The sequence below is a fragment of the Protomyctophum bolini genome, assembly GCF_963924005.1.
Source record: "Protomyctophum bolini genome assembly, chromosome: 14".
NCBI classification, from domain to species: Eukaryota; Metazoa; Chordata; class Actinopteri; order Myctophiformes; family Myctophidae; genus Protomyctophum; species Protomyctophum bolini.
In genome coordinates, this window is record NC_137875.1 from 39,486,921 (window position 1) to 39,504,075 (window position 17,155).

The 17,155-nt window shown below is 44.0% G+C and overlaps 1 protein-coding gene across 2 annotated transcripts in view; it reads left to right on the forward strand.

The window, feature by feature from the left end:
• The window catches only part of gfra1a (gdnf family receptor alpha 1a), a 142,207-nt gene that overhangs the window by 22,353 nt on the left and 102,699 nt on the right, over positions 1-17,155 (forward strand). The window contains exon 4 of one of the 2 annotated variants that reach the window (XM_080782825.1): positions 3,680-3,838. The exons of the other annotated variant lie outside the window; for it this stretch is intronic. Coding sequence (XP_080638951.1) covers positions 3,680-3,838 — 159 coding nt within the window. The remainder of the gene's footprint in view (positions 1-3,679; positions 3,839-17,155) is intronic. 2 annotated transcript variants of the gene reach the window in all.

Genomic DNA, 17,155 nt, shown 5'->3' on the forward strand with positions numbered 1-17,155 from the left:
TGGGGAGAGAGTATGTTTTGCACTCCGTCCGTCCGTCCATCTGTGTACAGCTAATCTCCGGCACCGTTGGCGCTGCCGCCGATGCCAAAATTTACACACACACACACACACACACACACACACACACACACACACACTTCCCTGGATGATATACAGGTCAGCTCCATATATGGAGATCTAAGGGTGGCAGCTGGGGGCAGTGTCTTGAGTGTACAGGGGTGTGATGAGGGCCCATGGGTAGCTTAGATCTATATAAGCTTAAGGGTTTGAGGTCTGAGGTCAGATGTTAGAGTTGCTGGCCGGCTCCATATATGCATAATCTAGGTGGTGATGCTCCAGTCTTCTCCATGTATGGCTCTATATCCAGGGTTTGGATGAGGTCAGTGTCGTGATCTTCATATTATTGGAGACGGCCATATATGGAGCGTGTCACGAGGCGTGACGGACTGACGGCCATACGTTGGTGGCGTGTCACGAGGCGGCGATGGACTGACGGCCATATATGGACAGATCGTTTTGCATTCTGTTATAATAGTGCATAGAGGAAGTCAAACTAATAGCTGCCACAAATTCCTTGCAGACATAGACTGTGTGCGTGTGTGTGTGTGTGTGTGTGTGTGTGTGTGTGTGTGTGTGTGTGTGTGTGTGTGTGTGTGTGTGTGTGTGTGTGTGTGTGTGTGTGTGCGTGCGTGCGTGTGCGCGCCTCCATTTGCCATCCCCCTCTTTTTTGACCTTGAGCTTCCTGGGTGCAGGGCTGCTATAACCGCGCCGCAGCCTTCTTCTTTTCCTGTCATTATTGATTTCAGTTATGTATCCCCCCCCCACCCCCCCACAACAACAACAACAACAACAACCATTTCACCATAATTACCTATACCCTCGCACACAGGTGCACAACACACCTGGGTCAGACGGCGCTTTCATCGGCCTCTTAATCCAGCATGATGGAGTTAAAAGGACGGCCACAGCTGTGTTGGCCCCCGTGGTGGCAGCAGGGGAACCGCGCTATAACAGCATGCCACATCATCAGGGGGGGGGGGGCTGGCAGTGTGTGTATATACACAGCCACTATAGCGCGGTTGCACTCACCGTGGGCCAAGAAAAAATCATTTAGTTAAAGGTGACCAGATTTGAGTCCCCCGTGAGAGGCTTTTGATTGGCCGTGAAGTGGAGGGGTGATTCATCATGCTTAATGGATGCGTCTGACAGGCTGAAATCGGCGGGGAGGGGAGGTTGGTGTGCACTGTGCGCGCCAACTCTGCCTCATGCAGCGACACTGCTTTATTCTGCATGCAAATACGGAAACAATTACCTCCTCGCGGCCACCGTTGTGCACGCACACACACACACACACACACACGCACACACACACACACACGCACACACACACACACACACACACACACACACACACACTGATACATCACAGGGATTAAATCCCTCACATACTTTTCCACCACTCGTGAATTTCCGTAAACTGCTGTCAGCGTATATATTATACATCCTATTGTGTTTATGGATTGTCCGGTATATAAATTGCAAGCATCTTTTGGTATATTATATTGGCCGGTTTAAAAGCACAACTCCCGCATTCCAGATCAGTTATTTGATTGCCGTGTTTGGAAGGATAAGCCTTGTTTCGTGAGGTCTGACTTAATTGTATTTCCGCTGCAGAATTAGAAAAGAAAAATCATGAAACATAATGTTGTTTAACTTGTTGGTTAATGTTCACTCTATGTGTTAATGTTTAAAGGTCAAGTTAACGTTTGGTCACTATTGGGGTTGTGTATTAGGTTCACGTGTTCAGCCTGATGTGTGCACTCTGTGTCCCATGTGTAGTTTAGGTTCATGTATATACAGTAACACAAACAGTCTCATGTGGTGTAGTGTAGCATTTAGCCACGCATTGTGTTATTATTTGCTTGTCCCACTACTATACAGTATATTTGTGACTGACCATTGGGCAGGTGTGGAGATGCCCGCATGGTCTTGTGTTAATTAAAGGCCCTTTGCTATAAGCCTTAACCACGCACACCTGCTTCACATAATAATTATCTTGTTAAGGGGCCCCCGGGCTGTTTGGGCTTCCATGCATTCATTGTGTCTATGTAGTTGCCTTTCACCTACAGAAGCAATTCCGTTCTTCTGCATCTTTATAGCCATGTATTTATTTATTTGTCCTGTAACTTGTCTTCTTGAGTTAGAATCACTGTAACTGCTCCGTCCCAAGCTTAGCCTCGTATTAGATGAGAGTTTGACTTTAAAAAAAAGTCAAATGGTGTCTGTGTGTCTCTCTCTATGGCATCTGTAATCTCTATCTTTTCTGGTCATACAGTGGTCACACACACACACACACACACACACACACACACACACACACACACACACACACAAGTCACACACACACGCACTCAGTCTTGTCTCTGGGACATGTTAAATGAGGGCATTGATACGTACATTTGCATTTGTTTCATCCACAGTAACTAGAAATCTATAAACTGTGCAGTGCCCCCAATTTGCGAGCGTTAGATGTTTCTATTCTGGGCTTGTTTCATGTGAAGCTAGTGTGGTGTGGTGCGCTGGCTTCGATCGATCGATCTGTGTGTATGTGTGTGTGTGTGTGTGTGCGTGCGTGTGTGTGTCTCTCTCTCAGCGGTGATCTATATGTAAACACAGGGAATACTTGATGTTTTCGTGTTTAGCCGACAGCCATCTGTGTTTATCTTCATGTATACCGTGAGCCTTCTCTTTGCGAAGACCTGCCGGGAATTCAGATTGAAACGTTCTATATTATACTTTGAGGTCAACTCTTGATTATTTAATTTTTGTCCTGGGAGAGGTATAAGAGGTATAAGACAATAAAGACACGGTCAACGAAAAGAGTCTTTCTACCCTCGTCTGGACATGTTAAACATCCTGTTTTAGCATAATATGCTAAAACAGGATTTTTAACATCTCTATATTGTAGAGAGTATAGCGTCTCTGGACATTCCTTAGGCAAACAAGAGCTCCTCCTGTGTGTGTGTGTGTGCGTGCGTGCATGCGCGTGTGTGCGTGTGTGTGTGCGCGCGCGTGCGTGCGTGGCAGTAACAACTAATCAAACCTTACCCTATTATCTTCTCCTAATACTCTCTGGGCTGTATTTTGCGTGTCTTATAAGTACCAGGTCTTATTCCCTATAACTTGAGTAAACTAAAGACCTGGAGGCGTGATCAATGCCATTTGGCTATTCTGAGTGGCCAAAAGAGCATTGACCACGCTTCCAGGTCTTTAGTTTACTCAAGTTATAGGTAATAAGACCTGGTACTTAAGACACGCAAAATACAGCCCTTTCTCTTCATGTGCCATACCGAACCTGTGAAACCCGTTTCCTCCTCCCATGTGACAAGATGGATGGATTACTATTACTTTAAACCCTTTGCACAGCCACCCCACTGCCGCCCCATACCTTTATATAGCCCATGTTGTGCGCACCGCAAAATCTTACGTTGGAACTCTTTCCTGACGGCAGAATGCCCTGACCTTAATTGCCTTAATTGTCCCCCTGGTTCTCAATGGAACCTCCCCTTGACCATGTCCCCCGCCCCCCATGTAACCTCTGTTGAATGTTGACCCCCCCCCCCTCCATGACGGTGGTTTGGTGGTTGGTCTTCAACACGGCCCCCTCCTCTCTTCGCAGAGGGAGGGGAAGCGGCTCGGAGCGGCTCTGGGACTACTCCGGCTGCAGGCGGGGGGGGTGGAGGACGGGGCAGAGAGGAGGCTCCCTCTCCTCCCACCCACAACCACGAGGAGGACGCCGGTAGAAACAGGAGGGCCCACCCCAACTGGGCCATTTTGGGTAATTACAACAAGGGCTATGCAAGTGTGTGGGTGTGGGTGTGTGTGCCGCAGTGTGCGTGTGTGCGTGTGTGTGTGTGTGTGTGTGTGTGTGTGTGTGTGGATAGCCCAAAATATGACACAATAAGCTCACCACAATCTTGTGTATTCTTGTATTTGTGATTACATGCACACGCCTACCGTGGTATAATCAGCCTATATGGCAATAAGACAGTTACAGTTGTGTATGTGTTGCATTAACGTAATGTAAACCTTTTTGAATCACCTTAGCCTGAGCTATATAACGTGTTTCTGGCCTAGTAGAGGGGTTGACTCCCATACTTCTAGGGCCAGAGCGGCCAATGCAATTCCTCCTCCGGGCTTTCATCTTTTGCCACCGACGAAAATGAAAGCCCGGGTACTACTACTATCGAGGCTATATAGAATCACCTATAATAGCCTGGACGGATCTCAGGGTTGGAGTCATTTGTAATCACGGCTTCTCTGCTGTGTAGTTTATTTTTGTTTGTTGTTTGTGTCTGTTCTGTTAGTTCTTGCGTATCAAATGGGCCACACTATATGGGTTGTATAGGTAGGTGCATCTGAGAGATCCACGTCTGTCTCTGTCTCTGTCTCTGTCTCTGTCTCTGTCTCTGTCTCTGTGTCTGTCTCTGTGTCTGTCTCTGTCTCTGTGTCTGTCTCTGTGTCTGTGTCTGTCTCTGTCTCTGTGTCTGTCTGTCTGTCTGTCTGTCTGTCTGTCTGTCTGTCTGTCTGTCTGTCTGTCTGTCTGTCTCGACAGTCGGTCTGTCGTCTGTCTCTATGCTTAATCAGCTGTGTGAGGGTTGACGTGTCCTTCAGATGAATTTCCAGAGCAGATGTGCTCTCTGTTCAAATGCCCTGGAGAAGAGATGGGAGGGGTCCAGGGGGATGGAGAGAGAGAGAGAGAGAGATACAGAGAGAGAGAGAGAGAGTCATGGGGTCAGAGAATGAGAGACACGTCACATTTTGATATTCCCACTGTGCCATTTTGCCTCGTGCATTTCCATCTTAGAGGGCAGTATCTGTGATTTGCTTGTATTTAGTATGCATGCAACAGCTTAATTTTGGATATAGAAGAGGATGACTTTGCCTCGCACAGCCCACACTGGAAATGTCTTTATGAATGGTGGTGTTCATTATTTTTTTTGCCCTGGATGACTCCAGTCCTCCTACACGTGTGCACAGAACGCGCACAGTACAGTAGGCTACAGTACACACATAAACATACTCCCACACACTCACTAACCTGTGCCAGAGTGGAACAGCATCTCTCTCTAGGTCGTCCTCAGACGAGCCCTCCATCGTCGTTTCCAGACACTCCGGTTCTCTCCATATACATCTGGCCAGTTCGTTGGTATATACTTTGCGCTCAGCTGCGTCGCTCTTGAGTACATCCACGTATGTTAGCGTGGTGGGTCGTCCACTCCTCGTGATCGATGCCCGACGTGTGTCGGTTCCTGCTATATAGTCTCGTTCTCCATGGCTGCTATTTTCTGGCTCACCCTGCCTTGGTAATCCCCTCATATACAGAGTCTCGTTAGTGACATGTACAGTCTTGCTGATGTGTTAAAGGTAGAGTAAGTGATTTCACTTAATTAAAATATCTCTTTGTTTTGTTGTGATAATCCTCTCTACTATAGAGTGTGCTGACCATATAAGGAGTTCCTCCCTGTCCCCAGTTAACCCCTGGGGGGGGTCAAAAAAACCTTAGGTTTCATTTTTGGTTCTCTTATCCTGATTGGATGAAAGGCTGGGTCCCAAGGCAAAAACGAAACCTAAGTTTTTTTGAGTGAAATCACTTACTCTACCTATAAGTATATACCGCACGCAGCATTCTGGTGTATAGCACCATCATCACCCCTAATTTAATACACCTGTGATTCGTTGAACACACAGGCACACTCATATTATTCCCTCACATGTACAGTATGTCATGAGCACACATCAATCATGGTCAATTGTGTCCACGCGTTACTCACAGACTTTGACCCTCCACCCCCCCCCCCCCCCCCCCCCACACACACACACACACACACACACTCTCAGGTGCTTATGTATACATGATAGTGGGCAGTTGTACCGTACGTCAAGAAGACTTGAAATGCGTCACGGTCAGCACAACGATAACAATACTCACTTCTACTGTACTCACTCAGTTTCTGCATGTCTCTCTCTCTCTCTCTCTCTCTCTGTACTCTCTCTATATCCTCTGTACAGTATCTGTTATCTCTGTTGTTCTCTGGCGACATGTACAAGTATTGGTGCCTCTTCTAGACGTCCCTCGATTGAATTCAACGTTTCGATTCAATTACGTCACAGTATAACTTCTCCAATTTATCACAATTTATAACTCTTTCTATTGGCTCCCGCTTTTTTTTTCTTTTTCACGGCCTGCGTTAATTGACATGCTGCGGATGTTATGGTATTGTGGTGGTTGTTTTTTTTTGCTCGTGGAAAAAATAGCAGATCTACAAGCTACGAGTGTCGCGCTATACGAGCTTGTATAGGTCTGCTATTATTTTTTTTTATCGTGAAAATGTGGCACAAATCTTTGAATATATATTCTTTCAGAACACTTTTTTTATTTAACCTGATGCTCCGTTCCATGGTTAACCCATTCTGAACAGGAACCCATTTTGGTGTTAGCATCATGTTATGCTTTAGCTATTGAAAAATAGCAGATCTACAAGCTCATAGCGCGCCACCGAGTGGCGCGCTACGAGCTTGTAGGTCTGCTATTTTTGAAAAATCAAAGAACGACTGACATTTTTTTTTAATCTGATCTCAGGTCAGATTGGGTTAATCAGACCAGTGTGTGTCCAGTGGAAAACCTCGTATGAATCTGATCTCAGGTCAGATTGGGTTAATCAGACCAGTGTGTGTGTCCAGTGGAAAACCTCGTATGAATCTGATCTCAGGTCAGAATGGGTTAACGGCAGTTTAATGTGTAATCTATACTTTGTCACTCCTATAGGAGTCACACCACTGAAAACACCACGTGACTATAGTGCCTTGTCGGGTGACAACTCTGATCATATTTTAAAAGCCAAGCCATTACAAAAGAAAGTGAAACTTAACTGGTGGGTTTGCTGTATGTTTGTATATATATATATATATATATATATATATATATATATATATATATATATACTAGTCCTTACCCGTTCTGAATATATGATTATATAGTTTATTTTGCAAGAAAATGCTGCAGTACAATCATAAGTACACCATTGATGTGTGATGTAAATTTGGTGGTGATATTCTGCCTATATAAATGGAAGTTGCTGAATATTTACACGTTCGGTGTTTGTAGACGGTCCCTATAACCGCTCACCGTCTGATATAAGCGGAGGGTTGGCTTTTTTGGGCTGCAAAGCAAGTTGTAGTTTGTTCTTTATATGATCAGGTTATAAGAACGAGATGTTTTGTGTGATTTTCGGAATGTGTCGTTCGTGAGCTACGTATACTGAGCCAGCGTTGGTCATTGCGTCCGTCTATATGCATTTTTGTCATTGTGTTATTTCCGACGGCACGGGATCTGTCTCCTGACAGCGGTTCTTGAATTTAATAATTATATATATATATAATAATATTGTCGGAGGCGCTGCATGGGCGTCATTGTGGTTCACTGGCCACCGTGGTCATTATGCCTCTGGTAACAATAATAATGCTATACAACATATGCACACACAATACACTAGCCAACCTTCATGCCTCTTGTGACCTTTATGTCCTGCAATGTTTGCCCTCCGTGGTGCACTGTCATATTATTCCAGGTCAGCTGTCACAGCTTGAGCTTCTGATGTAGAATCATGGAACTTTCTCAACTTCACATCATCATCATCACCCCCGCATGCATTTCTTCATTGAATGTGAATGGTGTGGAAAAAGTCATGACCCAGCACTCGAACCACAGACAGTTAGAGGCTGTAGCCCTGCTGTTGCGTCGCAAAGTCTCGTATCCCATAGACTGCAACAAGTGGTGGCCATGTTACATGTATCCGACTGTGTGGCAGGCTTAATTTGTCATGCGACCGTGTGTGTGTGTGTGTGTGTGTGTGTGTGTGTGTGTGTGTGTGCGCTTCATCAAAAGGGATCAGGCATCATCATGGCAAAGTAATTTGTTTCAGGGTCTTAAGCCTGCTCTCAGACTGACGTGATGGAACATTCCATAGAATGACAGAGAGGACGGCCGGCCTGTCGTACTTAGCTCACTATAGTTTTGGCTGTCAGCCTTTTTTGTCTTCCGGACCTGAGCATGGGGAAATTCCAACCTAAACTATACTGTATGTGAGTGAGAGAGAGAGAGCTCAGGTCAAATCAGCAATTCTATTTTTGAGCAGTGCCAGCCAACCGCCTCCATTATTAAGTGACTTTGTGTGTGTGTGTGTGTGTGTGTGTGTCTGTCTGTCTGAGTATGACCCATTGACCCCTGTCTGAGTACAAGACCCATGAGTACGACCCATTGACCCCTGCAGCTTCACACACTGAGCAGTCAACTGATTGGGGTTGATTGGTGCATGCACGCACGCACGCGCGCACACAGTCGCACACATGCACACACCACAATAGAGTAACCGATCATTTTTGGCCTTTTTTTCTCTCCCAGTTTAGTCAGTCGTGTCAATGAAGTCACTGCTGTTGTACCCATAATACCCCAACAAAGATCATCTCCATGCATGCCTCAGCACCCTGGTCCAATACAGGGCCAGGTGTATTCGTACTCCATATAGACGCAGAAAAGTCGAAGAACGACTGACATAGAAACATAGCTTTTTGAGAAAATGTAGAAGACTTTTTTTAAAAGTCAAAGGTCAAAAATGGATTAAAACATATTTTTTTAATTTCCATATCCACTAAGCAGCCATCAGTTTAGACAGGCTGCAGGCTTCAACTATAGTATGAGTTATTTTGCGACTGCACAGGCAACATGGAAGTATATAGGCAAGACATATCTGCTTTATTTTCAACGCAATTTCAGAGCCTCCCAAGTTATATAGGCGGAAGCATTTGGAATCTGGAGATCTGTCTCCAGAGACTAATAACAGCTGAACAATGCTAATGTCTGATATTAGCTTTTTTTTTACACAAGATACTTTATAGAGAAGGGAAAAAAAACATTGAAGAGAGGAGAGTCCGCACACAGGTTTTGCTCCAAGGTGTTTGCTTTTTATTCAATACACCATAAATACGAGACACAACGTTTCGGCCGTGAACGGCCTTCATCAGGTGAAAGGGAAAAAAAAACATTACATTTCTGAACCCTGACGTCGAAATGAAAAGCAAAAAGTCTTCCGAAAGAAGAATATATATTCAAAGATTTATATGCCGTATTTTCACGATTTTTCAAAAATAGCAGACCCTATACAAGCTCGTATAGCGCGCCACCCGGTGGCACGCTATGAGCTTGTGTAGATCTGCTATTTTTCAATAGCTATAAAGTAAGTTAAAACACCAAAAGGGGTTCCCCGTTCAGAATGGGTTAAAAATGCGTTGGAGGGCGTGTAAAAAGGAGAACATTACAGCGACGGAACAGAGAGAGAGGCGAGCACAAAACGTGAAGTGGTTGAAGAGCTATACTACATCTCATTCAAGTTCAATGATCTCCCTAATAGCGGCTTTAAGTGCTCTCAATGTCCAGCCCCCCCCCCCCCCCCCCCATGGTAATGTTTAAAATCAGGATTTAAAAAGCGTATACTTTGTCTTGGCATTATCCTGGACTAAAAGAGATATGTGTCTCTTTGAATTGATGCCTTCATTATAGTGGAATTTGAGATTAACGAGGAAATGAGAGAAAAGACAGGTTGGAGGCTGAGACGGCGATAGAGAAAGGCAAACAGACCCCTCCATTTAACATATATGTGTGTGTATACAAATGGAGTCTTATACTTATACGGTTCAGTTGGTTCCGTTTTGTATACTCACTGAGTTAACCCATTTATAGGCCTGAGCTCGATTCTATACGAAATGTCTTCTGAATCACGGGTTTTCTGAAAAACCCTTGTTTCTATGTCAGTGGTGCTCAAACTGTTTCATGTCAAGGACCCCCCAAAAATGATATGTATTTGGCCTTTCCCGACCCCCATCTCAAAACATGTTGTTCCAGAAGCAAATATTTGAGTGGAAAAAAAAAAAAGTTTGCTCCGAAAGAATACATATTCAAAGATTTGCGCCACATTTTCACGATTTTTCAAAAATAGCAGACCTATACAAGCTCGTCGTCGTAACACCAAAAATGGGTTAAATGAACACTGAGGATTGGACTGTGTGTGTGTGTACGGTGCTCATTCATTATTCAACGTGTCATGTCGGATGAGAAGAGGGGGGACTTATCACCAGACAGCCAGCACTGAACCAGCCAGACCGACTGACGTGCTCACAGAGTATATATATACGTTCACATCAGGGGTGCCTTCTGGCAGGTGTGCATGTACAAGTTCAAAGAAACTTGTTGCCTTCGGCTATTCGTGTGCGTGCACGTGCGTGCGTGCATGCGTTGTGTGTGTGCGTGCGCGCGGGGCCAGGTGTCCTCATAGTAGACAATTATCCACCTCTTCCCACATCCATTTCAATCACAGATGGTGCGCACGGACACATGCATGCACTCACACACATACAGCACACGCACACATATGCGTGTGCATATGCATGTGCATACACGCACACACACACACACACACACACACACACACACACACATTTGAATTATTTTATTTGGATCTGCACAAGACAAGAGGCGTAATACAATAGACCCAAACACTGTTCAGAATTAGGTTATACATTATATGGTCCAACCAGATATAGCTGCTGCAGGGAAAAGAAAATAAATAAATATATATAGCACATTGTTGACATACTATTACTTGACACTAGGATGTTTGTTTTGGGTTTTTTAAGCCACCTAGGGATAAATGAAACAACGCCTTCTCCAGACAGACAGACTGCCCATAGTACAGAACAGTATTTAGCCAGCTTCTTTGCATTTGTTTTTAGCAATCCACCCAATTGCAGACCCCTGAGCACAAGTTTATGGACATGGCCCAGACTTCCAAATACAAGGACAATAAGTTGACAGTTATATCCCAAGGCCATAATACGTTCCACCAGAAGCTGATATTTCATAAGTTTGGATGTAAAACAAGTGTCCATATACAAATCAAATGGGCAGCCTATTTCAAAATATAGTGACAGTTTTTCTAATTTCACTGATGAACACAATATCTGGGGTATTTGGAATATCTTGTAGTGAATTGACATGCGTGTCATTGTGATCAAACCAGTCTATTTTTTACAGTGCTGTGTTTATACATTCTTGTATCTTGTACCTGTCCTGTACTCCTCTGGTCTTGTCTGAGACCAGGTCCACCAGACGGTCATGTCTGGCAATGTACAGTCCTTTATAGTGGCTGCAACCATTTAAGATGTGTGCGACTGTTTCTTTGTCATGTGGTCCTGGATGTAGGATGCAGTGTGGGTCGTGTGCTGATGGGTACCATGGGGTTGCCAAGTTGAACTTGGTCGGCAACACCTGTAAACGGGCTTTAATAGTGAAAATAAGAATGTCCTCACCTATGGTGTTATTTGACAGAATGAGTGGTTTGCAAAAGGGCCAGTTTTCCCTGCAGCCTCAGACTGGTCCAGTGTTGTGCACTTTCTGATCGCTTCATTCCTATAGAATGGTGGCTCTTGCGGTTGCGGATTTGATTGACAGTTCATGGTGCGCACTGTCCTGCTCGTAGGTCGCACATGCACGGACACGCGGATCTATGATGATGCCGTTGTTGAGCGCAGCAGTTGTTGTATCAGGCGCCGCCCACTTTAACTGTAATCCTGATCGCTGGCATAGATCATTAAGATCCATCCAGTGACAGTCGGACCGCACACCGAATCCAGCGGCTTTAACGTCCAATTTACCATTCGCCTTAGTCTTGAATCCAAGGAACTGCGTCTCGTTCTCCAGCGCGGGTGGTCCTTTACGTCGCCGCATGTGTTGAGTGAGTGACTCGCGAGCCATTTCCCTGACCGTGGGGGTCGTCGCTGTTGAGCACATTTATAAGGTGACTGGTTCCGGTGGCGGTGTAGACCCATTCATTATTCGGTACACCCAGACCACCATCCCTGATGGGCTGAAACAGTATGGCACGGGTGGAGTGAGTATTGAGACAGAACCAGCCCCTCACCAAGCGCACTACTGCTTTGTTATTCAGTTCTGTAAGCGGTGTTCTGTGGCAAATGGATATTCGAGAATACATGTTGAATTTTGGCGAGTGCCAATTCTCTGATTGCCTGCAATTTCATTCGGATACACGCACACACACACACACACACACACACACACACACACACACACACACACACACACACACACACAGTGGATGTGGACAGCTTGTGGTAAACGGCTCAATAGAACTTCGACTGGTCCTTTCATGACTGTGGTTCACACTTTGAGTGCTTGACACGAATTGAATACTTTTGGATGTCATGAAAATTATGAACCATAACAGTTTTAGATATGACTATACACTACATTTTGACTCTGCAAGACATCTTTTGACATGTTTCAGTTTCCTGGCAGTTTTTGTAGCAATTTTAGACTTTATTTTCCAAATGGTACACGAGAGTAGTCACATTTAAGGGGGTCAATTCTTTTTTTTTCTTCTTTTTTTTAATATAAAAGACAGTGGAGAACATTGGATTTAAAACTAGGCAGAGTTGTTCCAGAGCAGTGGTGATGAATTCTGAGGGAGAAATATGTTTTAGAATTTTCTTAAAGGACCACTTCACCACTTTTCAACCTATCTTCATATAATAGGTCCTCACTAATAATCATGAAAAAATGGCACGATTTTTTTCCTACTCAGTCTGTGTCTCATATAGGACGGCTGTGGGCAGTTTAGAAACCGTCTTCCAGTGACATCATCATTAGGCAGATTTTTCTTTTTTTAAACAAGATTCTTTTTTTACAAAAATAGTTAGATTTTCATTATCGTGAGAACGATGGCTTCTATTTCCGCATTGCAACTTTTCAGGACTAGAAAGCCTGCAGTTTCTATTATGTAGCTTGTATTCCCCATCGATGATGTCACTGGAAGACGGTTAAGTCATAAGGGTTAATTTGGTACTGTTAGTAACACCCTCAGAGCTCTCTCTGTGTGTGTGTGTGCGTGTGTGCGTGCGTGCGTGCGTGCGTGCGTGCGTGCGTGCGTGCGTGCGTGCGTGCGTGCGTGCGTGCGCACTCGATAAAGGGTTCAGTGTTGGAATTTGCTGGGGAGCTTTACATGTATATGTATATACTGTAATACAGTATGTGTGTGTGTGTGTGTGTGTGTAACAGAGAGAGAGAGAGAGTGAGAGAGAGAGAGAGAGAGAGAGAGAGAGAGAGAGAGCATATGGGCTGCATACTGAAACTTGAGAGATTTACATGCAAAGCGCCAGCACACTCCTGCGTCTTAACTTGAGGAAGTGAAGGTTGAAATGTACTCGCACACAAATGCGCTTATAGGACTGGGGCTCTGCTGGCGAAGGAAACCAATTTCATTTACAAGTGGGAACTCACAGTAATGTATTCCTGCACTCCATAGCCCTACTCCATCTTAAGCCATTCTGAACGGGAACCCATTTTGGTGTTAGCATCATGTTATGCTTTAGCTATTGAAAAATAGCAGATCTACAAGCTCATAGCGCGGCACCGAGTGCCGCACTACGAGCTTGTATAGGTCTGCTATTTTTTGAAAAAATCTTGAAAATGTCGCGCACATCTTTGAATATATATTCTTTCACAGCAGTGAGCGTGTTTAACTCAAATCTTAGCTTCTGAGAGGTTCCTCCTGGAACAATATGTTTTCAGATGCGGGGGCCGGGGGGTCAATTACATATACATTGTCGGGGTCCTTGACATGGACTATTGAGCACCAGTGACATAGAAACATAGGATTTAGATTATTTCTTTTAGATTTATTTCGACGTCAGGCCTAAATAGGTTAAGATGCTCCACTTGTTTCCATGACTAGAGATTTACACTATGTGTGGAATAAGCAACGTGTGTGATATGATAAGTTCATTCATTCCCACTTCCCCCCCCCCCCCCCCCCCGGTTTGGCAGTCCTTTCGCAGACTGAATGGATATGCCTTATCCCATTTATGCCTGTCATCAAAAAGAAAGAAAATAAAATCTAATGTTTCTATATCAGTGGTGCTCAATATTTCATGTCAAGGACCCCAAAAATGATATGTAATAAATATGCCTCCCCCCCCCCCCCCACCACATCTGAAAATATCTTGTTCCAGGGACCTCCCCCCAGAAGCAAAGATTTGAGTTAAAATAAAATGTTCACTCTGTAATAATATAATATTCAAAGATTTGAGTTATATTTTCCACGATTTTTCAAAAATTGCAGACCTACAAGTTCATATAGCGTGGCACTCGGTTGCCGCGCTATGAGCTTGTAGATCTGCTATTATTTTATTTATTTATAGCTAAAGTATAACATAATGCTTTAAAATACCAAAAGGGGTTCCCGCCCAAAATGGATTAAGCTAATGTATCAGTGATTCTGCTACTGCTGATACTGTCTTTTCTACAACCTATGTTGATTTACAGTACATGTATTATTTTAGATTGTCACAACGCAGACACTGTACTCTTCTTTGTGGACACAACAAAGCCACAGAGGAGTTGATATGTAAGTGCAAACACTGACGAATGTGGCGAATTAATTAAGATGTGAAAATGAAAATGTTTTCTCTTAACCCATTCTGGGCGGGAACCCCTTTTTGGTTCTAGCATTATGTTATGCTTTAGCTATTGAAATATAGCAGATCTACAAGCTCATATTTTTGAGAAATCGAAGAACGACTGACATTTTTTTAGAATCTGATCTCAGGTCAGAATGGGTTCTAATCGGACCAGTGTGTGTCCAGTGGAAACCTCGTATGGATCTGATCTCAGGTCAGAATGGGTTAAATTGTTTTCCTGTAAAGGGAAACTCAATCGTCTCAAACTTGGTGGAAAGAAAGATGCATCCATGCAGTGATTCCAGCCACTGACTTTTGGTACTGTAGTTACAGCAGTTTCACTGAATAACTGAGTGAATTAACCATAGAACTGTATACAGCTCCTCAGAGAACATGGTCTCCCGCCAGGCCCCAGATAGTATAGAAGTCAATCTCAGTCAATCAGGATCAAAAAATATGAAAAAAATCTTGACAGGTTCCGCCTTGATGACTACTGTATATATGACTATTAGAGATGATGTGTAACAGACGTGCGCGATGTTTGGACAGAATCGGGCGGAAAAGACGGAGGTCGAGTGGACTTTGGTGGGCCAGACAGATGCATGCGTGGGTCCGACCGTTTCAACGGATTTGAACCGGGGGGGGGACGAGCGTGATTTGGATCGACCATTCTTGTATTCTCCTGTAGACCATATATATTCAGTATAATTATCACTTTACTTGCGTGCGTGGCGTGCGTTTGCTCATGCAAGAGTGTGTAACACGAGTAATGAAATTGTCTTTCCGTCGTGCAACAATTTACACTTCACACAAGTCGGAAACCATTTTAGATATAGACCATATAACTTCCTCTGGCTTTCACAGCCCTTTTCACATCCATATAGCTTAGACCTTTAACCCATTCTGACCTGAGATCAGATTCATACGAGGTTTCCACTGGACACACACTGGTCTGATGAACCCATTCTGACCTGAGATCAGATTCTGAAAATGTCAGTCGTTCTTCGATTTTTCAAAAATAGCAGACCTAGTACAAGCTCGTAGCGCGCCACTCGGTGGCGCGCTACGAGCTTGTAGATCTGCTATTTTTCAATAGCTAAAGCATAACATGATGCTAACACCAAAATGGGTTCCCATTCAGAATGGGTTAATCACAGACCTGAGACCAGCATTAAGCTACAGCAGCAGCCGTTCACATCCTCGGAGCTTTATACCGTACCGTCTCTGTTATTCAGAGAGAGGTAAGGAGGGGGTGGATTTGCCTTTTTTTTTTAGCAGAATATTTCTGTAGAACTGTATTCTCTATAATCCAAACAAAAGCGCTGTAGGAACTTATATAGGATCTTCTCTCGTCCAAACCGCCCCCCTTCTTTCATCTTCGTCACCTTCACGCGTCTCTCCATCTTTTCGAATGTCTCTCTCTCTCTCTCTCTCTCTCATATCTCTTCCTCCTCGTGAAGCTGTTGTTTTTGGCAGCACGTTTCTATTTTAGTTTTAGTCATAGTCTTCGGAATGACACATTTAGTTTTAGTCACATCTCAGTCACCTGGAATGTTGTATTGTCAGTCTAGTTGTATTCAACTGAATTTCATAAGGTTTTAGTCGACTAAATCTGCAGTTGCTTGAGTCGACTAAAATGTAATGTAATGACTATTTTCTTTTACACTTGCTGAAAATAGCCGATCTACAAGCTCACAACGCGTCGCGACAAGTGTAAAATTACTTTTATTTATACTGGATCTCTGGTCCTCTATAGTCCCTCCGTAACATTTCAGTCTAGTTTTCATTTGTCGACGAAATTGTCAATAGGTTTATAGTCTTACTTCTAGTCGCTTAGTTTTCATTTAGTTTTCCATTTAGCTTTCGTCAGTGAAAAAAGGTAGTCGACGAACATTTTCCGTCTTATAGTTTCAGTCGACGAAAACAACACTGGTCTGTGCAGTAGTATAGCCTACTGTACCCTCTCTGCTCCAACACAGCTTTACAGCACTCAGCAGTATACAGTATATATACCTGTTGTGTGTACACTATACACACTCCTGTCCACGTCAATAATATCAGTATACCTGTTGTGTGTACATACACTCTGTCCATGTCGTTAATATCAATAATTAAGTTGAACAAAACAAGTTGTCCTATATATACGGTCTATGTGTTTGAATAGTTTTTTCCATGCCTGCATGGTCAAGTGGAGTAACTTAACCCATTCTGAACGGGAACAAATTTGGTGTCAGCATCATGTTATGCTTTAGCTATTGAAAAATAGCAGATCTACAAGCTCGTGGCGCGCCACCGAGTGGCGCGCTACGAGCTTGTAGATCTGCTATTTTTGAAAAATCGAAGAACGACTGACATTTTTTTTAGAATCTGATCTCGGGTCAGAATGGGTTATTAATCAGACCAGTGCGTGTCCTGCAGTGGAAACCTCGTATGAATCTGATCTCAGGTCAGAATGGGATAACAGACAACAGTGCAAGCTGACGTGCGTGGGCTACATAAGCTGAGGGGGAAATGGCGGCTGCGGGACCCTCCCCAGTGTGTCTTTATTGGCTTATAGCCCGTTTAA